Below are 26244 nucleotides of genomic sequence, written 5' to 3' on the forward strand. Positions count from 1 at the left end.
GCAGAAGAAGCGTCGATCAGCTGGAATGTTGCAGCATTTCCAGGGTCTTGTGATTTACATTAAGATGCTTGGCAACTGATTCATATTTATGATGGTCACAGTTTCCCAGGTGAAGTGACCAAAACCTGTTGCAACCACCCAACAGACGGGGGGAATAAAAACCAAACACCCCCCCACCCCACCCCCGCTGCCAAGCCTCAACAGAAATGCTTATAACAATGAAAACCTCAGACAGGAGGAAGAGCACCGCCAGGTGGGCAGGGAGGTGTCTTGCTCGGCTGTGCCCTGGGAGCACTTTTTTCAGTGCCATTGTAACTTCGAACAATCACTAAGCGAACTGTTGTAAGTCAAGGACTACCTGAACTTTATCACTTTTTTCCTTTTTTTTTTTGGTCATCATGTTTTTGACACCTTGCTAGGTGACTGGTAGTACTCGGATATTGCCATATCCTAAAAGTGGTACAATGGGTGAAAAGGTTGACAAGCCCTGCTTTAAAGCACTTGCAAGGATGCATTCTAGTACAGAGTTTTGCAACTACAGCTAAAAATTAATGTTTTCTTCATTCATGTACTCCACTCCAAACAATAAAATTATTTCATTAAATAGAAGCAATTTTCTAAATGGAAAAATGTTTGCATTTTCTCAATAATTTTTGCAAATTTCCTCATATGAAGAAAAATGACCCAAAGTGGATGATTTATTCATTGACTAATTCTGTGCATTATCAAGAGTGTTAATTCTTAGCTGTAGAATAATAATAATAGTCAGTGGGCAGTTTGCAAATTGTTAAAATCAAGTGAAAATACAAGGAACGCAAAACAAATAATCAAATATGGCAGAAAAAACAAACCCAGATGGGAACAAGGAAAAAGAAGAAAAATGGTGTCCATCGTCTTGCCAAAGTCCTGGACAAAGAGCCACTTCTTCAGGGCCCTTCAAAATACCAATTGGGGAGGGGCTCATTCCAGAAAGCAGGCACTGCAATAAAGAAAGCAAACTTCTGGGGTCCTGAAAGATGACATTGTTTAATCAATGGAACCCGCAGCATCCCAACCTTGCCAGATCAAACCAGTTGGACAGATACAATGGGATACAATGAGTGGTTCCTCAAGTAACCAGGCCGTTTGCCATGTAGCTCTTATAGGTAATGACCAGCACCTTCAATCACACCTGGAAGCAATTTGGCAACCAGTGCAGCTCATGAAGCAGAAATGTTACCTGAGCATACCAAGGCTGTCCACACTGCTGTACTCTGGGCCATCTGACGCTTCTCATTACTTCAAGGCAACCCCATATAGACCATCACATCCGGAGATTTTCTCCACAAATGAGTTACTACTCCAGAACATTGCAGCCTTAATAACTGCTTGTAACAAACAAATCAAATTAGATTCATCTCCAGATCCTACAGAAGAGGTCATGCTGCAACCCACCTCTTAGACCTGCCTCGGATTCCTCTGCTGCCTGTTCTGTGGTCAGACTCATAGGAAGCAGTTGCAGGATAGCTCCCATTACACAGCTGTTCCAATGGCTTCTTATTGCTGTGGTATTCGTTAGCGAAGTTTCCCTGGTCCTTCTCAGAATGGTAACGGAAAGTCCTCTGTGGCTTGGGCACTGGGTTGATGGCTGGCTGCCTTTCCTGACTTTCCACATCACAATATATTGTCTCCTGGTTCTTTGCTGGAGCTACGTTCAGCTCCTTCTCTGTTGAGCCACAGCTTTCCCGTTTTCTTTTTAAGTCCAATGCAACAGAAGCTTCTTGATCAAAAGGAAGGGTTTTTATCTGTTTCCATAGGTCCCGGGAGGTGTAGAAATTCCCAGGAGGCAGCCTCTCCCGTGGCCATTCTGTAGCATCTGCTGTTTCAGATAAAGTGTCACTAGAAAGCTGCTCCACTAAATGGTTTCTGGAAATCTCTTGGAAGCGGTGTTCCTCCTCCTCCTCTTCCTCCTCAGTCACAGAGCCGAGATTAGAGTTTTCCCAGAAATCTAAACCTAAATGCTGAACATTTACTAATCCTTCTATACTCTTGTGAGGTGCAGGTGCTGATGGCTTTTCCTTGCTGTCAAGGCCATATTTGACCCCAAAATCCTTCAGTTTCTGCCTTTCTTCTTGGCAGATCCCCTTTGTCCGACCCTCCCACTGAGAAATCTTTTGCTTTATATTCCGGCAGTGGCTACGGGACAGTGTTTGCACAGCCGTACGGGAAAAACTGGTATCTACACTCCCTGTGGGGTGCATGGCAGGCAAACTAAACTCACAAGAGTCCCATCACAGCATGCTACTTTTGGATCTATATTAGAGATTAGAGAATTTGCAAAACTCAAAGTCCTTTTCGTTAATTATATCCAGTTTGTGGAATGATCCAACTTTTGCAGAAAGAAAATATCCTGATGTTATACTGTAGAAAAAGAGACAAAGAACATTTATTAAAAGGATTAGAAGGCCCAATTAGATAATGTCACAATAACTCAATTATTTTCCATAAGACTCACTTATTAAAAACAAACTAAAAATTATTCTGATCTTCTCTCCTTATACTACAGAGCAACAGACAGACTTGCAGCTTATTCTCTTATAAAAAAATTGTGATCTTCTCATTACTCTCAGTGAGAGCTAGCTTGGTGTAGTGGTTAGAGCCTCAGGCCAGAAACCAGGAGATCATGAGTTCTAGTCCAACCTTAGGCACAAAGCCAGCTGACTGACCTTGGGCGAATGATATTCTTAACGTGTTCTATGTTCTATATTTGTGATACTATTAAAACAATGCTAAAAGAAAAAGAAGCCCAATGCCATCATGTCTGTGTGAGAATTGGCTTTATATCAACCTACACCCTCACTCCAGAAATTTAGCACCTGGATGAAGTCAAGAATACAGATAAGAAAATGTGATCTAGAGAAAAGAGCTCAGCCACAAATGCAGCAAATCTGAGAACAAAGGTACAACCTCAGCCACTGCTACCCATAGTGTCTTGGATATTCAAATAGCATGGCAGAAAGTTTACCCGGTTAAAATCAAAATGCTTCAATAGCACAAGTCATACGATTGGAAGCTCATACCTATTAGATTTGAAGCTGAGAGAGACCTGCATTAATCTCAATATCATCCCAAACAAAGTCCTTTTTCGTTGTGATGTCTAGCTCTTGCAAATCTGGGCTCTTCCCAGTACCAAATATTTCCAAACTAATTTATGGCCTCGAGGTATGGCTCTGAATTAAAAATAAGATGAGTATGATGGAAAGGCTTTAGTGCTTTACTGTGCAATTTGTCCCACCTATGCTGATCAGCTGTTAGTCTGGCTCTCTTTGAATTCACCCACACAAAACATTTGTGCAAAGTGAGGAGTGAGACTGACAGATGGCTAAATGCATCAGTCTACCTATCTGTCAAAACTTGCCTCTTGCCCTACTCCAGCTCTATGTTACACGAAGGAAAATGATTGATGGATGCTCTTCTACCAGTCAGTAATGCTTTGCAGGAAGGAAATGAAACAAAATCAGGGAAATGCCTTTCCTTAAAATGCCCTGCACCATTCAAATGAAGACATCACCATTTGATGGCAGAGAAGTGGAACAGGAATTTGCAGTAAAGGTAGCAGATGTTATGCTTATATTGTTTTCTGCTACATCAAAGTCTGTTTGATAATCTTTTATGCAGTGGGAGCACAAAACCTGTGTAAGATATTGGCACAATAAGTGCAGTCACATAGTACCCTTGTATTCTGACATATTCCCAAGCATCATTTTGGAGCTAAATCTGAAGCACTGTTCTAGAATTTATCCATTTTCTGGTTTGCTACATGAGCTCACTAGCAACTGACAAAAGTCACTGCCACACCTCCTTCTACCTGCTGAGATCCCAAACTGCTATAACTGAAGAGAGAAATGCAGGAGCATTGTACCAAAATTTAGAAAACCCTTCACTCTTGGAGTTTTCAGAAAATAAGATTGCCACCATTTTCTTTGATAAAGTCCAGCTCTGTGACAGCTTCATCCTAAATTACACTTATTTTTTTCCTTTTAAGAAAAAAAGGATTATTTTAATCCCTGCAAATCTTAACATACTTACTTTGTTCCTTGATTCTCCCTCCAAATAGATAAAAGTGCCCTAGTTATTTTGACTCTTGGTCATAAATACTCTGCAGTCTTTAGAGGACCAAAAATGATGCTGAAAAAACTTGTGAACAACAGATATAGATGGATACTGAGATAAGATTTCCAAATGGAAAAATTCTGTATGGATAGCGTGATTAATCCAACCCTTATCTAACCAACAGAGTCCTCAGTGATAGAAAATACTGTCAAATTAGTAAATAATTCCTTGACCTCTAGCTCCTAAAGAAACCCTAGGCCTGCCCCAAATATCACTGACATAATCCACAGAGATCCCACACAATTTCACAGTGCTCATCCTGGCACCATAAGGCAGTTCTCATTCTTTGAGAAAGTTCTGTTCCTTGAACAGTTCAGACTCTCTTCTCTAGCAACACACAGAATTAAGTATAATTAAACCTGTCTGGAAACAACATCAATAGGCATCTAAGGAATCACCCTGTTCTATATTCCTTTTGTCAATATTCCTCCTGCTGGATATAGAGCAGCAACAAGGCCATTCTTCAGAGTAAGAGACTGGCATTAAGAGCTAATGATTTTCAAAAGATCCATCTAAATTTTGGAAACCAAAGAACAATACAGTAGTGCAACATCCAGGGGTAGAAATCACCTTACAAAATGCAAAAACAAAACAAAACAAAACCCTAACTAACAATGCAGGATTCTCATACAAAGAGGAAAAGAAATTAGTGTTGCCACTATATCTTTATGGTGATTCCGTTCCCCTATGGTTCCCTGTCATATCTTTTTTCAAAACCAGACTCTAACTCCTGCTTCAACTCCTTTGCTAATCCTTGGAATCTTTTTGAAATTTTCCTGATCTACCTTCATATGATTGTTACATCTGCTAAGAGACTGATTCCGCTCATTCAGTTATCTGAATTATGGTTTAATCAGCTCTATGTCTGGGCTAGTACACATACTGAACTACATATTAATCACACAAATATTGCTCATAAAATACACTAGACTAAATATATGGCTCTGTTTATTGTAAAATCCATTCATTCTGGCCGCTTCAATAGTGTATTGTGTAAAACCAGGCAATTGGGTTAATTCAATACCCTATAGATTAAGATGCGGTAGGAACGGATCATGAAATAACCTCATGAGATGGAAGAAGGCGATGGCAAACCATTTCTGAAAAACCTTGCCAAGAAAACTGCAGGGACTTGTCCAGGTGGTCTCTGAGAATCTTCCAGTTAATAATGGAATGGATTTAAAAAAAAAAAACATGAGCAGGGACACTTACAAAATCATGGAAGGGCGAACCTTTTGAACACTGGTATTAAAAAGAGAACTATTGTAAAATCTTCTACTTTGGAAAAATTTAAACTACTGCATTTTTTTTTTATACGAGGTAATAGCAGCATCCAAATCTAAGACAGCTCTAACAAAACTAAAGCTTTAATATACACTTGATAAGATAGAAAGGAGAAACGGCGAAGGAGAAACAGCACGGGGCTGGAAGTCAGGTAAGGAAAGAAAGGCAATTTCTGGGAGAAGCGAGGATTTATTTCCTTACCTGCCCACTTGTTCCGAGGCTGCTTTCCGCTGAGCCACGTTGCTCTTGCCAATGGCCCAACCACCCACTTCAGCACCCTCCCTCCCCAAGCCTCCGGTGCTCCACCTGCTACTTTGGTGGCTCTGTACACCTACAGAGCCACCAAAGCTGTAGCTCAGGGGCCCTCAAATTACGGCCCGATTTGTCTTTTTATCTGACCTGCCTCAACCTCCTGGGCAAGCCATCCAATCAGGTGAAGAGTGTAGGTGGATGATGGCGAGAGCTCCAGCCAATGGCGGGATGGCGAGTTGGTGGGAGAAGATGTTTTTTTCCCAGTTTCTCCCTCGCGCGCCCAAGGGCGTGCTCGTGCCCCTTTCTCTTCTCCTCTCGCCTATTCATCTTTTTACCTCAGGGCCAGGCTGACAGGATTAGGCCTACTTGCAACCTCAGCTTCGCTTAGGGCAGTCAAGCCTGGTGATGACGATGCCACTGCTGCTGCTGCTTCTGAGGCAGGTCCTTCACTAGGCACTATGGAACGTGAGCCCCAGCCTCCGCCACTGCTGCCGCTGCTGCCATGCCAGCCAAAAGGAAACTAGTGCCTCCCCTCAACATCATCCCCACCATCACCGAGGGACCCAGCCCCACCAGCAGTTGGAGTGGGGCTTCTGGAGTGGGGGGCCGGTTATGGGTCTGAGGGGAGCAGGCGAAGGGTGAGGTATTTGTGAGGGGCAGCCGGGGTGAGCGAGAAAAAAAGAGGAGAATTTGCTGCTGCAAGGTTATTTCAGGGTTGTGAGAGATTGTGTGGAGCTGCGGTGATGAAAGGTCAGGGGAGCCACTGGGAGGGAGGATGTGGTCAGCCTTTGGAGGATCATCCCAATCCACGAATGGGAATGGTGGTGCCACGTCCAGGTGAAGCTCCGAGAGGTAGGCAAAGCTGGAGGTAGTGGAGCAACTCAGAGGAACTGGGAGTGCCAGTGCTGGTGGTTGAGAGAAACTTCATTGGCCTTTAGGATCCAGGAAATGGTGGTGGAAGGATGGGGGCATTGGGATGTGCCCCATGGGAAAGAGGAATGAGGTCCTGCCAGGTAGGTTCTTCTGCCCTGAGATGGTCCGGAATGCCAATCAAGGAGAATATTTCTGGCTCAGAGTTAAAATGAAGGATCCTTGGGGGGGGGGGTATCTCTGAGGATGGTGGTTTTCTTGCAAACATTTCAGGACCCTAAGTGGGATAATAAGTGAACTAATGATGTTACCTAGTTTGGGTCATGAGACATCTACAAGAAAGCCACAAAGCTCAGAGAGGACCAAGGAACCCACAACCACCGTCCTCCTCCTCTTCTTTTCTTCTCCTCCACTCCACAAGCCCCATTCTCTTCTGGCACTGCTGATGTTACAGTTATAGTTTGGGTCATGAGATGTCTGCAAGAACTGCTGAATGGAAATGGCCCCCTGCTTTGCCTCACCTTATCCAGCAGGACGAGCCTCCTGCCCACCGTCCCACCAGCCAGAGTCCCCCTGGATCTCCCCCAACCATGCCCGGCCCCCACAGGTGTCCCTCCCCACAAGCAACATTGAGGTGGCCATGCCCACCCCAGCCACGCCCACCCAGTCTGCCATGACCACTGCAGCCATGACCACTGCAGCCATGCCCACCGGCACCCGACGATAAATAACAGGTTGGAGTTGCAGTTTGGGCGCTCGGTCTCTAAAAGGTTCGCCATCACTAGTATAGATGGTACCTTGCTCAATAGTAGTAACTGTGAGAGGGATCTTGGAGTCCTAGTGGACAATCACTTAAATATGAGCCAGCAATGTGCTATAACTGCCAAAAAAGCCAATACAGTGCTAGGCTGCATTCACAGAGGGATAACATCAAGATCACGTGAAGTGTTAATACACATTACAATGCCTTGGTAAGGCCACACTTGGAATACTGCACCAGTTTTGATCGCCACAATGTAAAAATGATGTTGAGACTCTAGAAAGAGTACAGAGAAGAGCAACAAAGATGATTAGGGGACTGGAGGCTAAAGCCAATTGTCTGAAATGGTATAGGGTTTCTTGCCTGAGCAGGGGCTTGGACTAGATGACCTCCAAGGTCCCTTCCAACATTATCAGAATCATCATCATCAACTTGGTAAAATGCAAAAGTTCGACTTTTGGTTCTCATCACCTTTCAATGATCCCTTCTACATTTACTCCTGACCAAATGACATTCTTTGAACATTCGGTATAGGCAATATTAGCCCAAATCAGTCTAATGGCATGTCTTGTTTTTAAAGGAAGACCAAATCTACTATTTTCACTACAACAGGGTAGTAGTAACTCTGCCCTAAATATTCACTGCCTCCCAAACAGCTATTTCTTTATTTTTCAAAGCAAAATTCTAAATGTCTTTAGTATGTTGCTCTTGAAATCTGATAAAAGTTTTCAAATATGATCATATCCTAATCTATCTCAGGAGAAATACTGGCTATTCTTGTTCAAGGCACAACCCTTCATGAGCCTCCACACCCAATGGAAAGAATAGAATAATAGTATTTCAACTTGCACAGGCTTGCAAACCAGGTAACTGTGTCTGTCATCAAAATAAGTAACTTTTGCCCTGATAAGGTCTACTCTCTTGTTCTGGTAAGGCACCTAGTGGACAGGAAATCTGCCAGTCTTCAATGGAGAGTTGTGGCTATTACTAGCAAGCTGTGTCTATCCAAAACACTGATAGAAAAACCCAAGGGAATGACAGTTATATAGAACCATGTTTAATTTTATCAGAAACAGAATCAAAAGCCATCCTCCTATATGCCTTTAACCTAGATGCTGTAACTGGAATCTGAATTAAAATGTTACAGGATACCAGCTGAACATGGCTACATACAGACTGCCAGAAGGTCTGCTTCCCTGGCAGCATTTAAGTCAGGGGTCTTCAAACTTGGCCCTTTCATGACTTGTGGACTTCAACTCCCAGAATTCCTCAGCAAGTCATAAAAGGGTCAAGTTTGAAGACCCCTGATTTAAGTTCTCCAATTAGAGAGACAGAAGGTCTAACTGAAGCCACCCTCAACAGAACTGACTTAACCATTACAAATAGAAACAGTCTTATGAAAGTTTTAAGGAAACCTTTAACATTCAGTGACCTTATAAAGTAGGATGAGCAATCCACAAACGTCACAAACCTAAGTATGACTGCCTCAAAACAAGCAGGGCAAAAGTGGTTTTAATCGGGTTTTGTAAGTGGAAAAAAGTTTGAAGGGGCAAAACAAGCACTCATTTCCTTCCTTAATCTGTCAAAATCATTTTTCTTTAAAGCTTTTCAAGCAACATGAAAACTTCCAAAAACAGACAAAATAGTTTGATTTTATTTGATTCCCAGTGATAGTACTATGACCTACACCACGGGTGTCAAACTCGCGACGTCACGTGACGTGCCGCAACATATTGTGACTTTTTTCCCATTGCCGGCAATGGGGTGGGCACAGTTTTGGCATGAGGCATCTGGCCCACAGGCTGGCAGTTTGACATCCCTGACCTACACTTTCCAATGCTCCTTAGAACTCATAGAACAGGGGTGTCAAACTCAATTTCATTGAGGGCCGCATCAGCATTACGGTTATCCTTGGGGGGGGGGTGTGGCCAGGGTGGGTGCAGCCTCCTGGGTGGGCATGGCCAGCTCTACATCATTCGTGTCAAGGATGCCTGTGGGAGCCTGGGTAGGAGTGGAGCAGATCTGAGGGTCTCTGGCGAAGGGGGTGGGACCGGAGCAAGTGCCAAGGCATGGTCTATTTCTTCATTCCTCACAAAGGGTGACACCTCCTCAGCATGCACCCGGGGGCGGAGCCAATGCAGCAGGGGCTGGTTCCTCGCTGTTTCTAGATGGCCTTGTGGAGCTAAGGCTGAATGCGTTTCAGCATAGATGGCCACCACAAAATTGTACATTGGCTCCCGGCCGGCCTGGGCCAGGGCCAAGGCAGCGGGGGCCGTTCCTTCACTGTTTCCAGGATGGCTTTGTAGGTCACATGAAACCACTTCGCGGGCCACATCCGGCCCCCGGCCTTGTATTTGACATGTCTGTCATAGAACATACTGGGTGAGTTACCCCCACAGTGAGTTACCAAATAGCAGCTTAGTTTGCTAAAATAAAAAGTAAAAAGTCAGAGGTATGATCCTTTAGAAGGGATTGACAATTTCTTTGCAGTCAGGATCAGTACTATTTGGTTTGTAAATACTTTTGGTCTCTATATTAGATACAGAACCAGAATTTAACCCCTGGTTCTGTATCTAATATAGAGACCAAAAGTATTTACAAACCAAATAGTACTGATCCTGACTGCAAAGAAATTGTCAATCCCTTCTAAAGGATCATACCACTGACTTTTTACTTTTTATTTTAGCAAACTAAGCTGCTATTTGGTTCATCACATCTGAAAACAAAAACACTATCAACAGTCATCTCATTCCTAGAGAATGCAGGGAATCTTTCTCATTATATATATCCCATGGAGAAAAACAGTGGAAAAAAGACAATTCTTCCACTGTCGTTAATTGATAGTGTCTGAAAAGAGCAAAATGAAAGAAATGAAGACAGATATTGAACCTTCCTTTGGTTACCAGTAAGTAGCATTTTTGCAAGAACAGCTAGATCATAATTAAATTTCAGACTTTAGAAATAATTGAATGTATTATACCTATTTACAATTTTTAAATTTGGCTTGGCTCCCGGGAGCTAATTTCATTTTTAAAAAGTAATCAATAGTTGCTACTAAAGAATACATGTAGTCCTCAACCTACAACCATAATTCAACCCAAAATTTATGTTGCTGAGTGAAACATTTAAGTGAATTTTGCCCCATTTTTCGACCTTCCTTGCTGCACTTGTTAAGAAATCACTGTAGTTGTAAAATTAGTAACATGGTTGTTAAGTGAATCTACTTTTTTCCCCATTGACTTTGCTTGTCAGAAGGTCACAAAAGGTGATCGTGTAACATTACAACCGTCATAAATATGAGCCAGTTGCCAAGCATTTTAATTTTGTCATGTGACCATGGGGACGCTGCAATGCTCCTAAGTGTGAAAAACTGTCGTAAGTCACTTTTTTCACTGCTTTTGTAATTTTGAACAGTCACTACATGAACTGTTGTAAGTCGAGGACTACCTGTAATATACTAAACATTTGCTAACTGAACTCATCTACAATAGTTTACATGAATTCATATAATACACTAAACTAGGCATGTCAAACTCACGACATCACATGACGTCGTGTGACATATCACAACTTTTCCCCCATTGCCGACAATGAGGTGGGCACAGTTTCATCGTGATGCATCCGGCCCATGGGCCGGCAATTTGACATGCCTGCACTAAACAGTAAACTAACTGCAATTGTTGCAATTGCTCAACACAGAGCACAAGTGAGCCAGTCACATTTGTCCCTAACACATTATTATGCACACAGACTCCAAGTCACATTATCTGGTGATTAAAATTGTCTCAACCACATTAATTATAAACTTTCTCACCTGTTCTTGCTGTGCTCCCACAACATGCTTAATTAAGCTTTGTTTAACTATGGCTTACCAAATAAAAAAAATATCTGGCTGGTTTCTCCCACACATTAACCAATAAATCATATTCACATAACATATTATAACTTTATTTCTTTGCATGGTGTGTGAGCCTAGCCTCTCCCTTTTTACTTCCCTCTGAAATTTTTTTGAAAAGATCATTGACTTCCAGTCTTGAGATATCTAAGTACAGTGTTTCTCAACTTTGGCAACATGAAGGTGTGTGCATTTCAACTCCCAGAATTCCAAGGAAAGCTGGCTGGGGAATTCTGGGAGTTGAAGTTCACATATCTTCAAGCTGCCAAAGTTGAGAAACACTGTCTAAACACATTAAGCAGAAGCACACATTTATTCTATGGTGGTGCATCCTATCTTTGAAATTTGGTTGGCTATTGGGCATCAGTAATAAGAAAAAAGACATATTTTAAAAAATAAAACAAATCCAGGACACTGTTCCAGAGATGGATTTCTATTTTTCTTTAACGTTCCCTTTGCAGCATTGTCAGGTTTAAAAAATAGAGCACCTTTCCTGATCGCTTTGCTGAAGAGAGGGCAGTTGGAAAGTGTTCATACCATGTAACAAGCATTTTTTCTAACCTCTTTCCAAAACACATTTTAAATGTTTTCCATTCCAAATTCTCAACAGGGATTAATTTAATTTCCTGAAGCCAGGAGTTGCAAAACTACAGGATTGCCAGATGATTGAATATCACTGCTCCCCTCATTGCTGAGGTCAAGCCCACCCAGGGAAAGTATTTTTGCCTGCATAAATTAGGGCTGTTGCAATACAAAGGTATCAACCATCACAGTACAAATTGTTTCGTGGGATTTGACTGTATCTGAAGAAGCCTGCTGAGTTACCGTAATTGATTGATTGCCTGTGAGCACCTGAGATTCCTAAGTCACTTTTGATATTCCCTATCCAAATACAGCCTTGAGTCTTCTTAAATATTTGAGATCAGAAATGTTTTCCTACCATTTGAGATACATCAATGAAAACAAAGTTAAATGTTTTGATACCCTCTTTAGAAGTTCAGTTCCACAGGGAAAACATATGTACCCAATTCAATATATTTGTATCAACCAGTCAGCATGGCTGGCTAAAGAATTCTGGCAGTCGTAGCCCACATATCTTAAAGTTGTTAAGGTTGAAAAACAGTTTTATACGATGTAAAAAAGATGTTGAGACTCTAGAAAGAGTACAGAGAAGAGCAACAAAGATAATTAGGGGACTGGAGGCTAAAGCATATAAGGAATGGCTGCTAGAATTGGGTATATCTAGTTTAACGAAGAAAAGGACGAGGGGGGACATGATAGCAGTGTTCCAATATCTTAGGGGCTGCCACAAAAAAGAGGGAGTCAAGCTATTTTCCAAAGCGCCTGAAGGCAGGACAAGAAGCAACAGATGGAAACTAATCAAGGAGAGAAGCAACCTAGAACTAAGGTGAAACTTCCTGACAGTTAGAACAATTAATCAGTGGAACAACCTGCCTCCAGAAGGCGTGAATGCTCCAACACTGGAAGTTTTTAAGAAGAGACTGGATGGCCATTTGTCTGAAATGGTATAGGTTTTCCTGCCTGAGCAGGGGGTTGGACCAGATGACCTCCAAGGTCCCTTCCAACTTTATTATTATTATTATTATTATTATTATTATTATTAATAATAATAATAATTTCTGAATTTGAAGGACACTCCAAAGGTATTAATTGTCCTTGTTCAACAGATTGCATTAAAATCTAATCTCCTGAATCCTTTAGCAGCTTCAAATCGCCAGCCTCCTGCACCAATGAAAGAGTCAAGGTAGGAAGAAAGGGAATCTAGAGGTGATATCACAGCTCTGGGGGTTGCCTGATATTTCTTTAACAATAAAATATAGAGTATAAAATGAAGACAACTCATCTATCTTACTAGACTACTTGCCTTAGAAATGTAACTTTCTGTATTAGTCAGCAAGAAGTTGAAAAAGGTCACCAATAGCATTAAGATTAAATTACTTTTTAGAAATATCTTCAGGAAGGCTATATATCATCAAACGATTTATATGATCAAGGAAGCAATTGCTCTTAAGACTTGTATCTCTTTCCCTAAAGGATTTTGCTCCTATATTTTCATTGATCCAGAAATGACATTAAGGAGGAATTGAGTAATGCATGGATATAGATTGACAAGATTTTGTACAATAGTAGTAGATTTCTTTCAACCAATGCAGTCAAAAAATGTTTGAAAACCCCTTGATTTTAATAAATTGTTCTGGTTACTCTAAATTTTGCTATTTTATTATAGTACATACATTTGTATAATTATTATACCACCAACAAAAGGAATTATTTGTGTTTACTTGCAGTACATATATTTTGAGTAATGATTCTATTATAAAAAGCTGTGGTTAGGAAAAGAATCAGAAGACAGACAAGTTTTTTTCTCTAGCCTCTGAGTTGTCCCAACTAAGTTACACTTGATGTATTCTTAAACGAAGTCATCTCACCATACATTGAGTAGAAGGTACATATAGTTCTCAAACCTGTTTACCACATATCCCTAAAACTCTTCCTGTTAATAAAATGAATGTTTCATCAGAATCAGAGATGAGCAAGAAATAAATATTCCTATTTTTGATTTAAATCAGGGCATTTTTTTGCCAAATATTTGCTCGAGAAACAAGCAATGGCTTTCCTACTTAGAGATGGCTGATGCTAATTCTTCTTAGCTTTTTTAGCTTCAATATTAATTGAAGACCTTCATATCTACTCAGGTTTTGTATTAAATACTGCTATTTAGTGTGTTGCCCTTATTGGTCTAGGATTTTTTCTGTGTGTAATTTTACATGGTTTTATTAGTTTGTATAGCTGCACACAACTTCAAAATTACCTGTGCAGTAAATAAATATTCAATTCTAGGATGACACAGTGAAAAATTCTCAAAGTGACGCATGGGGGTAGTCTCAATCTAGAACAGCATTCTGCTAAAACATATGCTGCCAGTGTGGAATCAAATCCAAAAGATGGATGAGTCAAAAAACAAAAATGCTGGCTCCAGCTGTTTCCAAATCATGAAACCATTCTGCCAGCACAGGAAAGAATGAGAACCAAAAATATTTTCTGAGATGATTCTTAAAAGCTGCAAGAGACAATAATTGTTAAACGAATAAATTGCCTAAATTACAAGTGAGATTAAACACTCATGTTTGAAGATCATGCATCAATTCATCCTGGGGTGTACTTAACTGCAACCTGACAGCCCGGATACAATGCTGACATCCCTTCAATTAATGGGATTTGAGTAGGAACAGATTTCTTGTGGTTGTGATCTATTTTTTTTTTCTGGCAGAAGGTTTCCCTCAGACATGCAAGGAAGCATATTTGCTTACAGTAAAAAGGAAACTAAATTTAAACAGAATTCATCATTTGGAAACCCCAAATTTTAATCCAGCTGATATTTTAGTTCTTCATTTGAATCCCCTAAAATCAAATCTATGCACACAAATGTCATGTCCCTGCACAAAAGATCACTTGACCAAGTTATTGTTTTAAAGTAGGACTGTGCAAATGCTTTAAGAAGCACTTCAGAATGAAAAGAAATGTGTAAAAGTACATCTTTCTGAATTGTTAAATTAGCTGCATTTTTTCCTTATTGTCTCTGCATGCATGTTTTCAGTTTGCTAGGAAGGACGTGGAGTAAAGTAATTGTATACATACATGTGCATGCAGAAATAGCTGGGTGCACCAGTTTAAAAAATGCTTTGCACAGGCCCCTACATGTTCTGAAACGATTTTTTCGAAGGATTTGCCCTGCCGAAGTTATAGTGCTGACATGGGACTAATATTGTTTCAGAACAAGGAACTGGCTGAATGAAGAGTGCATTGTGCTAAGAAAAAGACAAAAAGGGAATCAGGTATAAAACTTAGTTTTGTAGCTGTGCAAACAAAAATGCATTCATGTTGCTATTTTTTAAGCTTTCTAATACAGACAAACCTTGATTGTTGGGAAAATACAGAACCCCTTTCCTCCACTCTCAGTAAAGAGAGCTGGGCTTAAAAAACCAAACCAAACCAAACCAAAATAACGTCCCAACCTAATATAACTGTGTACAGAAATGTGGAATATCTTTATTTTGGCTGATTTAAATTTATTCTAACATGAAAATGATGATTTCAGTTTCTGAATCTATTGTATTTATGTTACAAAGCATTTCGCTTAATAATAATTCAGGAGTATTTTCCTTGGGTTACCAAGTGTCAAAGAAAATATTCTAGACAGTATGTTCTTTGGGACTTGGAGAGCCAACTCAAACTTCTTGGGCAATTAGATTAGGTGGAGTTTCTTCACAGCAGAGAAGAAACTTGACAGTAGGGCAGGAGATTCATCCAGCATTGAGGCCCCCAGTATGCCTAGAGAAAATTCAGTGGACATAGATTTACAGCCAACAGTTAACACTCCAATAGGATGTCCTAGCCTGAGGCAGAACTAACCCTTGGATCCAATATCTTCCTGCTTTCCCATGAGGCTTCTGGATTGGGTTTTGTGCCTGAATCTCCCTCAGATTACGGTAAGCGTATTTTCCCCTCTGGTGATAGGAACGGGGAAGGATTTAAAGAAAAATCTGTGAGGGGAAAAGTAAAATCACTCCTTATTGTCAACTCTGTCTAACATTAGAGTTTACAATGATGTAGTTTTCAACAAAGTAGATTATTTGACATTTCTCTTCACCCCACCCTCCATAAGTGCTTTTTAATTTGGGGGTTCTCTATGTAGTATTCTTGTTTTAAGAAAAGACTGGTTGTTTTTCTACTAGTCAAGAACATAAGATACAAAATAAGGGATCTGAGTTGTAAGAAGGTATATTCCAATTAAATTTTAGCAGAAACTTCCTAATTCCTACAGTAGCCTAACTTAATGCTGGTTTTTTCTTTGCTGGTTCAGTTGAAGCAGTGACTGGACAGACATTTCTTAGGGAAGTTTAATTTGGATTCCTGTACTAAGCTGAGAGTTAGACTTAATAGCCCCTTTTAAATCTGATTCTGTTATGTCCTCCCTAGTTACGTGTATGCTTTCTGCACTATACCAAAAGGGAATAGTCAAGGCAACTGTTATTTACATCATTTGGGAATAATAAAAAAAAAATACATGGCAAGGAAATGGATGACAAAATGAAGATCTATTATTAGAATTCAAATCTCTAGATATACTTTTCAAAGCTATCTGATATGAAGAGACAACAGGTATCATGTCATGGCAACTCATGCCATTTTTTAGGTGTAAATCTGGCCCACCAGTTATTTGCCCTATTAGACAACTATGTAGGTCCTCAAAATAGCAATGTGAAGGGAGATGGTACTTTTAATAACACAAGTTTTTAATAAAAGATGCAACAATTCCACACCAACTACTTCCCATAAAGATATGAAATTCCCTCCCCAAAATAGGAAAATACATGAAAACTCTTGACATTTGCACAACATGCGAGATTAAAATGTTCAACTTTGTTCAATTTGTTATATAAGTTCACTGAACTATAAGCAACGCTTGTAGTAATTATCACGCAAATTCAAAAAAAGGAGATAACGGAGTAAAAAACATGGGTTAGATAAGAACACAAGCACAATCCTTCTTCTCTCCCTAATTCACTCAGAAAATTCTCAGTGGTGGATACTACCAATCTGTTGATATATTGAAAGGGTGGATATACTATAATTATATTTTTAGCATATTGAGTGTGGGAAAGAAGGCAGAGCATGTCAAGGGTTCTTGTCACTAACTATCTTGTGAATTAAAGCAAAGAAAACTAGGAGACATTTCAATAACAACTTCATCATAATACCAAACTAGCTATGGGCATCCAAAGATCTTTCAATGATGACTCCTTCATGTAGATAATCTGCCAGAGGGAATAAGAAGTTTATCTAAAAATATCATTTACTATAAGTAAATACACAGTCCCTTAGAAACACCCTGTTTCACTCATCTCCAGAAAAGGTGTGGAGCAGGAAGAGTGATTCATCTAGGGTAACAACATTAGGCAGGAGCTGGTTTCGGCTCCAATCCCACTGTTCCTCCCCCAGAATTCATCACCCTTCAAACCCCTATTCTGTCAAGTAGCTGACATCAACTACTATCAACCCATAACAAAGGATTTGCTGGCTTTCAGAGGCATAAAACTGTCCCAATAACATCATTTTACCTGAAATACTGCAACACTTTTCCTGAAGAAAACAAAGGACACATCTCATACTTATTTTCCCCCCATGTTTTCCTCCTTGATCAGAACAAGTTGAAAGAAGAAAAATCAATTATACCAGCATCCTGAGAAAATCAATGAAATAAGTACTTAACTTTGTTCTCCAGCTGCAATAGTTTCACAACAAGGCTTTTACTGTTTTTTCTGTTGGCTACTCTCCATTCTTCACCAACCTATTGCCCTATGAAAAGAATTCCAACATGCTACAATGTCCTTTCTAATTCTTTATTTAAAAAAAAAAATCAGTACAACTTCTTAGCAGGATTCCTAAAGGAAGGGCTGCACAGGGTTTCTTTGATGGTAGCCAAAGGGAAATGAATGAAAAGAACTATGGAGTTTCAACTGCATTCAAAGAGACATTGCGCAGTTAATTCACTGACCCTGAATACAATTCTCACAAGATAGAAGCTGTATCTGTACATCATAGAGAACCAAACATTAGCTAATCATTTTTAAATCCACTGTGTTATATCAGTCTGTAATGATTATCATGTATCATGTGAATCCAGAAACTGAACTAAAGGGTAAACATGGGTAAGCATGTTCTATGCTGAATACTGTACAGAACTGGATTTTAGCAAGTGCTTTGAGTCATACCATGGCACAGTGACTATGTTCATGCAATACAGTAACCCAGGATCGCTGAATTAACTACTATAGTTGCTTGAGTCAGCACATGGAACTTAGAAACTCATTACATTTTTTTGCATATTACACTGAGCTGTAACTAGCCAACCACATTTCAACTCTACATATTGTACAAACCCAGGCACAGAATCAGTCATAATAAAAACTACAGTATACTCTTCAAAACTTTTCTGCACAATTATCAGGTAGAGGAGATCTATCTATCTATCTATCTATCTATCTATCTATCTATCTATCTATCTATCTATCTATCTATTGTCTATGGTCATACAACTATATGCAACCGAATACAGTTTACTGTATTTACTGTAATTTACTGTTCATGGTGATTCATCTAGGAACTGTGGCAGGCAAGGATAAAGAAGAGGAAGAAGAGATCCGAGTTGGCAAAATCTTCCAAAAACTTGATCCATGTGCTTCAGACAGCATTATCATCTTCTTCTCTTTTCTGTCCAAAATATGGTACCTACCACATTTGAATGATGTGGTAGGTACCATATTTTGCAAAAGGATTAAGGTTTTCTTAGGACAGAATGGAAATGCAGCAATAAGAAAAAGTTGACTCTGTTAGGAAAAGAGTTGCAAATTCAGGGCCACTGTGAGAGAGAGACAAACTCTCCTATGTGACAAAATTGCAATCAATTGTAACCAAAATACAATTAATTTTCCTTCAGAGTTTTCAGAACAACTGCACATTCAGTAGTAGCAGACCATATCTGATCAGGATTCTAATACCAAACTTTGGGCAAGAAGCATCACTTCCCATTGAGAAAACAACTTAGATACCATTAATTTGTGATCAACATTAAGGTCTATGTAGTTAATGGCTCATTTCTCTCTTCTATGGGAACTAAAAACAAACATGACTCTCGTTTCTTAAAAGTAGATCACTAGCTTAGACGCAGGAATAGCCAACTCAATCTTTCTCTTGCTAAATCTAAAACAGGATAGACATTTGTCTGCAACTACTACAGGGACCGGAAAAGAGACCTAAGTGCCCTTAGCACTGGTTCATGGGGGCATTCTAACATTTCCTCAATTGCAGGACAAAGCCAAGGGCTTTTGTTAGAAAATAGTGTGCCTCATGGGTAACCATGGCATCAACTATGAGATAGCCCAGAGTTTACTGCAGCCATTGGCTTTATAACAGAGCTGGCAACAAAGATGAACTGATTGGTTCTGTAATATAAGGCTTTCTGAAAAATGTGCTTCCATCACATAGCAAGCAGAGAAATAGCACAATCAGGCAAAAAAAGCGGGATACAGAAAAAACTAATTCTGGAAACAATCCAAAAGTATTGCAGAAAAGCAAAGACCTTAAAAATCAGTCCATGTTTATGTTTACACAGCAGAGTGCATCACAAACTAGCCAATTGCAATTCAACTTAGGCTGCTCTAGGAACCCACTCCATGTCAGCAGCTGAAGGTTCAGGCTCCATGCAAACACAAACTGAATTTATACACTGCATAGAACCATATTTTATTGAACAAAGCACAAGCCTGAGGATGCACAGCATGTGAGAAATAATTCACTGCTGACACACAACAATCCCTGGGTCCACAACACATAAGATAAAATCAAATAAGCTGTAAACCAAATTACTACAAAGCTAGTCGCCGCCACTGCTATTCAAATAAATACCCACAGAAAACCTTATTTCTGACCAGCAGCCAAAGATGTAACGGAGTGCAATTGCATTTTCCCTGGTCATTCTGCAGTGAGTGTTCAGGAAGAGGAAAACCATGTCAGGCGACTTCCCTGCTTCTCTGCACTGTGATGTGAACAAGACTATCCAGCAACCCTGGTAGCCAACACCCTTTTCCTCCTATCTGGAGGCCAGGGCAAATACAGGCTAAAACTCTGGCAAAGAGCCTAGAGATTCACAACTGACACAAAGCAGCAGAGGGGAAGCACTGGGAAAACAATTTCTTGCAATGTTACATAAATATAGACTGGTAGGGCTGGGTTTCCTGGGGAGCACACTTCACAATAGATTTGGGATAGACAACCAGTGCCCTCTAAATCCTTTGATCCCCACAACTCCTGACCACTAGACCTTCTGATCAGAGCCTTTCGTGGACCAAAATAACTGGAAGGTATGGGGTTGCTAAGCCCTGTACAATGGGAGCATTTTACACATCTGGGACAATGGAAGAAGTTTGCACATCTAGCATCTTACACAGTTTTGAGTGCCAGTTGTACATGCTCTTGCCTGTCGTTCCTCTGAGCACTAGAATATAGGGCTGCAACATAATTGAACAAAACCGAAAAGGTCTTTTTAAAAAACTATTTTACAAGTCATATACAAGTCATGTGTATCCTATTTGTTATAAACAATTACAGATGGTCTTCAAATTACAACCACAAATTGGGACGAAATTCCCACTGCTAAGCAAAGTGGTTGTTAAAGTGTTTTACGACCTTTTTTGCCACGGTTGTTAAGCGAATCACTTCAGTTAAGTGAATCATGCAGCTGTTAAGCGAATCCTTCCTCGTTGTCTTTGCTTGTCAGAAGCTGGCTGGGAAGGTCAACTACATGACCCTGAAATGCTGCAACTGTCCTAAATAATACACAAATAATGCACCTTGTTTGCCAAGTGCCCGAATTTTGATCCCGGGACTGTGGGTGTGCTGTGATAGTTGTAAGTGCAAGGATAGTTGTTTTATCAGTGACATAACTTTGAATGGTTGCTACACAAATGGTAATAAGTCAATGTCTCTCTGTAAATATATCAGTTTGTAACTATCATCCTGATTTTACCCAAGAGTACAATCCAAAGCTTTTTTCATGCAATCTGTAAATATTGTACACAATGCAATTATATTTATTTCATAAAATAAAAGCTAGGGTTTTTGCTTATTTCTTTCTATGCACATAAATGTGAATGGCAAACATTAGCTTCCCTTAATGTGAGGACCATCAGATATGTTACACTTTAAAACAATTTCAGCTGTTTGGCCAGAAAGGGAAAATGCAAGTCAACCACTTACAGGTCATCTTTGCTTAACAACCATTTTTTTCAACTACTGTTCAAAATTAAAACAATGCTGAACAAAGGGATTTACATTCTGTACCTCCATGGCCACATGATGAAAATTTGGGCACTTGGCATTCTCCCCGTCCTCCCCATTACAACTGACCACAACTGTCCCCACCCTTCTATCTCTCTCCACTGGACAGCTCCTCCCTCTACCAAACTTGGAAGGCCTCAACTGGTTACATGTAAATTACTCTACCTATCTTTGCATTTTTCTGCAACTGGTGGGCATGTCCAGTCAATGTGAAGCATGCCTTTCCTATGAAGGTCAAATTGCGCCATTCTGCAAGCAAGCACTATTTTCATGATCGATCAGAGGGCTCCTTTTCCAGATGGAACAATTTTAAGAAAGAGCCTCCCAAGAATAGAGCTGGGTCTCATGATTGTTTGGAAGGCCAGAAAGAGCCTCTTTGTAGTCTTCTGAATGATTGGATTCACTAGATTTCTAGCTTTTTAGAACAAATGAAAACAAATGAAATTGCTCAGGAGACTAGCTAGCACGGAGGCACCCCTGTGCTCTTCTTAATGAATGGTGCAATCACTTAATGACCACAATTGGGAGAACTGGGATTGCAGTTGTAGACAATACAGTCATGCAATATCTCACTTAATGATTGCTTTATGCCTGACCAAAGATTCTGGGGTCATTTGTGGTCATCAGTCAAGGATGGAAGTGGCGATAGATTCTAGAAGGTGGATATATGGATAAGCTATCACGGTTCAGAATTTTCTGGAGTTAAGGCTTTGCATTTACTGTGTTCACACATGGATGCACATGTTAAATTGTAAAGGAAAAAATATAGTTATTTATTTTACTTCCACCCTGCCACACTCTAACAACTCTTAACATCTTACAAGCTATCTAAACAAAAATTAAAACATATACAGTACAGTTAAAACTAATCAACCCAATCCTAACACTATGTTGATAACCAGAAAGGACCCCATATAGAAATATAATGATCAAAAACAATAAGAACAAATAATCCAACAAGAAACAGAAAACAAGGTGGCATCAGGTATACAGTAAATGGAAGGAAAGGCCCTCCAAAGCAACTCAGCTCTTAAACATTTCCAGAACTCCAAAAGGAGGAGCCAGCCTGATCTCCATCATCAGGAAGCTGTTCCAAAGAACTGGTACTTCCAGAAAAGGAATGCCATCCATTCTCAGACATCCCCTCTACATCGTTCAGAAATGTAGGATTACAAGAAGTTCATTCCTACGAATTCTACCTCTATCCTATTTGTCATCAATTGCCCTATATGGTGCAGCACTTTACAAAAAGACCATCAAAGCCAAAGACCAATTTAGTTATGTGAAGTAGTCTAAACTAGAACACAACTATGAATACTAACTCTTATCTGTATTGTATGATTACAGTAACAGAAACGTTTCCCCATCGTCTCCTTTTACTCTCCGGAAAACTAGGGAAGGTTCCTTCTGCTTCCCATGCCTCCTCTGTGGGCTGAGATTTCTTTAAATGCCAGTTGTACAGTTTGTGGCTCTTCCTCCCCTCTCCCAAGATCATTCTCACACATCATTTTGCAGCCCTACTGAAAAAGTTTCCAAAGTCCTCCATGTAAATCTTTCAAATGGGCATACAGGATACAGTCCAGGAAACAGACCTGAAAAGGCCAGACTTTTCTCAGAAGGATTTGCCAAGGTGGGAAAAAAAGAGAAAATGCAAGATTACAAGTTCTTTCATCGCAATATCACAGATAGTCAAGAAGTGAAGCACAGTTCATGGGACCAACTGGCAAACCTGATATACCACACTGTGAAAACATACATAAAGAATGTCGAGGATAAGTCTTTTCACACACATATCAAATAGATAACTTATCTTAAATATTCTTTTAACATACCAAATAAATGCTTGCATAATTAATCTTTTTTTCCTCTATTCAATCATGTCCAATTCTTGGAGATTGCCTGGACAATACCTTGCAGTTTTCTTGGCAACGTTTTTCAGAAGTGGTTTGCCATTGCTTTCTTCCTAGGGCTGAGTGAGAGGGACTAGCCAGCTGAAGATCACCCAATTGGTTTTGTGTCTAAGGCACTACTAAAACTCACAGTTTCCCAGTTTCTAGCAGATGCCTTAACCACTACACAAAACTGGGTCTCTAGAGTCTACATTTAATTATAATCCATGATAACTAGAAGGTCACTGAATATTAATGCAGAAACTAATAAGCAACAACTTACAAGTCATCACTGTCTGGGCTCACACAATAATCTAAATCGGCAAACAAGATTATGACTTCATACAATGTGGGAACCTGGTCCATATACATACATTAGAGGGATTAATCTTAAAAATCTATTATGTGGCAAAATATCTCTGAAAAATCAAATACTGTAGAAATTCAGAATTCAGTGATATTCACTAAATGTGACTTATACTTTGTCCATGATAGAAGAGTTTCCTTAGACAACTCTTACTCTTGTTTTTTTAGCACTGATGATGTTACTGCTTTGGGTAATGAAACATCTTCAAGAAAACAACTAAGTTCAGAGAGCACTAAGGACCACTCTTACTCTCACTTGGAGTCCCATTCTTAAAATTTCTCTAGACAAGAACTATAACCTTTCTCTGTTCTTAAGGAACTTAAAAAGGAGAAACTACAGCCACTCAACTAGAAAATGCGGTTAATTGGAAAAGTGAAACCAAGTGGCTGTTCAGGCATGTTTTATACAAAAAGGAGCTTTGCGATTCATCTCCTTGGATGATAAAAAAAAATTATAACCTAGTGAGAGTGGCAAACCAGCTATACAGGTATCACCCACCACACAAACACATATTGCTAAAGTTGTCTAGTTGTGAAGGATGTTTCAAAGGCTATTTCAGAAGCATGCAGAGACACAAAGATTTCACACATACTATCAAATCATCAGTTTAGTATGGCAAGATGTATTCGTTTCAGGCATCCATAGAGAATGGTTTCACTCTCCACTGACTCCCTTAAAGAGGGACAGAATCTCACTATTCTTAATGATCCCCCCAAAACAGTTATAGTTAACCCCAAAGTTTGACTTATTTTGTTTCTCTTGCAAAGTAATGTACACAACAGATAGAAGTTAGGATTAAAATCTATGTTGATTTAGAATTCCTGATACTTACAACATGATTAGATATTATACACTGAATTTTATTTTAAAAATATTTTTCTGAAAAAATGCAACAATCCAAACCATTTCAATGCCAACAAAGCTGAAGAAACTTTATTCTTACTCCAAAAATGTATTATTTCTTTAATGATCAGATATAGTAGAAAAACGTTTTGTGTATGTATAAAATCAGGAAACAAACATTCTTCTTACAAACAGGCATCAAGCCCAAGAAAGTGCTTTTTCTGTTATTTGAGCTTCCATTTTTAACAGGACAATACAGAGAATAACAATTCCTTGTATTTATTTTTCCTTTTCATTGGTGCAGAATGAACAGAAGGTAGATTGGGATATACCAATAAATTTCTTAGCAATTTGCAGTAGATGAGCAAGGATTTCTGGCTCTTGTTTACTAAACAAAGAAAATAACAAACCATTACTTATCTCCATAAATTTTACATCCACTAATCAAATTTTACGTTATAGGAAAAGATTGAGAAGTCTGTCCAATTAAAATAAAATGTATGGTCATTTAAATTTATAAGATTCTAGTTGGTGCATCTTGATGTTATATGAAATAAACTTTAAGTGTGCTAATCTTTGTATTAGGATATAAAGCCAAAATTTAGGTTCTTAATTCACTTGTCAGCAAATTCAGGAATCTCACAATTCAATACAATTACAGTCCCTTTTGATCCCACAGAGGCTGTTATGGCATTATTCAAAACTCCTTAGCCAACATTTTCCCTTTGTTTCTCTACTAGGAAAAGCACCATTGTCCTTCTCTCCTAAATATAATAAAAGGTCACAGAACACCATTACACCATTTCCTGATAGTGCTGTGAAACTGCTTCAAAACATTGCAGGGGGAAAATTCAGCTAAGCAGACCCTTTGACTCTTCTCCAACACAAACCTTTGGAATTTGCAAACACAGTTCTTAAGAGCACATAGTGCTGTCCTTACCTTCTTCCAGAAAGTTGCAACTCACCTTCTGTTAATCTGAGTGGCATATATTTCCCAAGAGTCATCAACATATTTTTGTGACCTGAACACTTCTGAGTTTTAGCTTTGTGCATTAGATTTTCTACTTACTATTTAAAATCAAAAATGTTTTTAAAATCCTAACCCCGAGATTCAAATATCAATACAGACCCAGTAATAGATTTTTTAAAATTGCAGTATTTTGATAAACTCAGAATCAAGTTTGAAGAACATATTGCTTTGACAGCAACAAGCTGTTGTGGTCATTGAATCTTGTTTCACTGACAGCATGTGTGCAAGCAGCTGCCTTCCTAGTTCAGGACTGTATCAAAAGAAAGAAGGCACACTGTACAGTCTTCAATCACGACCAATATCACCCCACCAAATTATTTGTCACATAAATAGAGATTGTTTAGGATCAGCAAGCTTCCCATACAAAACTCAACACAAAACAAATAAGCACAAAAAACTCCAAAATTGCTCCTAGCTGTGATGGACAGTTAGAGCAATCATTCAACATCATTTTCTTATTTGACACCAAAATAGGTAATACTTGAAGCCTCAACCAATGCTATTAATTGTCACTACAATAAATAAAAAGGATAGAATAGAATAGAGCTGGAAGGGACTTTGGAGGCCTTCTAGTCCAACCTTCTGCTCAAGCAGGAGAACCTATACCATCTCAAAGAGTCCTACTGGATCAGACCAAAAACCACTCATTCTAGTAGCAACTGGAAGCCAGTTGGAAATCAACACTGCTGCTGACTGCTTTCCTTGAGAAAGTGGCATTGCCACCTCATGGAGGATAAATGTAGTTACCACAACTATTGGTGATTAGAAGCTTTCTTTCGGGTGAATTATCTTAACCTTTTCATTTGCCTTTTACACCAGTGGCCATCACCCCCATCTTTGGATGGAATCCCTTCATTTAACCATGAGTTCTGGGAAGAACTTTTTTCAGGTAGACTAATTAGCCACTGTCTTATTATAAAGCATAAATCAGGCATCCTATTACGCAGGTTATTATTTAAGAGAAACTACAGGAAAAACAAA

At 39.4% G+C, this 26244-nt stretch overlaps 1 protein-coding gene across 4 annotated transcripts in view; it reads right to left on the reverse strand.

Annotated features, from left to right (window-relative positions):
* DENND2C (DENN domain containing 2C) overlaps positions 1–26244 on the reverse strand; it is a 69431-nt gene that overhangs the window by 42593 nt on the left and 594 nt on the right. The window contains exons 1-2 of one of the 4 annotated variants that reach the window (XM_039356914.1): positions 19708–19887; positions 1435–2400 (exon numbers count right to left, since the gene is read on the reverse strand). In XM_039356914.1, coding sequence (XP_039212848.1) covers positions 1435–2240 — 806 coding nt within the window. In that variant the 5' untranslated portion in view covers positions 2241–2400; positions 19708–19887. Of the gene's footprint in view, positions 1–1434; positions 2401–4068; positions 7093–19707; positions 19888–26244 lie in introns of those variants that run through there. The other 3 variants (XM_039356918.1, XM_039356917.1, XM_039356913.1) reach the window with 3 other exon arrangements.

The sequence above is a fragment of the Crotalus tigris genome, unplaced genomic scaffold, assembly GCF_016545835.1.
Source record: "Crotalus tigris isolate CLP2741 ecotype Arizona unplaced genomic scaffold, ASM1654583v1 scf7180000018838.1047803, whole genome shotgun sequence".
Classification (NCBI taxonomy): Eukaryota; Metazoa; Chordata; class Lepidosauria; order Squamata; family Viperidae; genus Crotalus; species Crotalus tigris.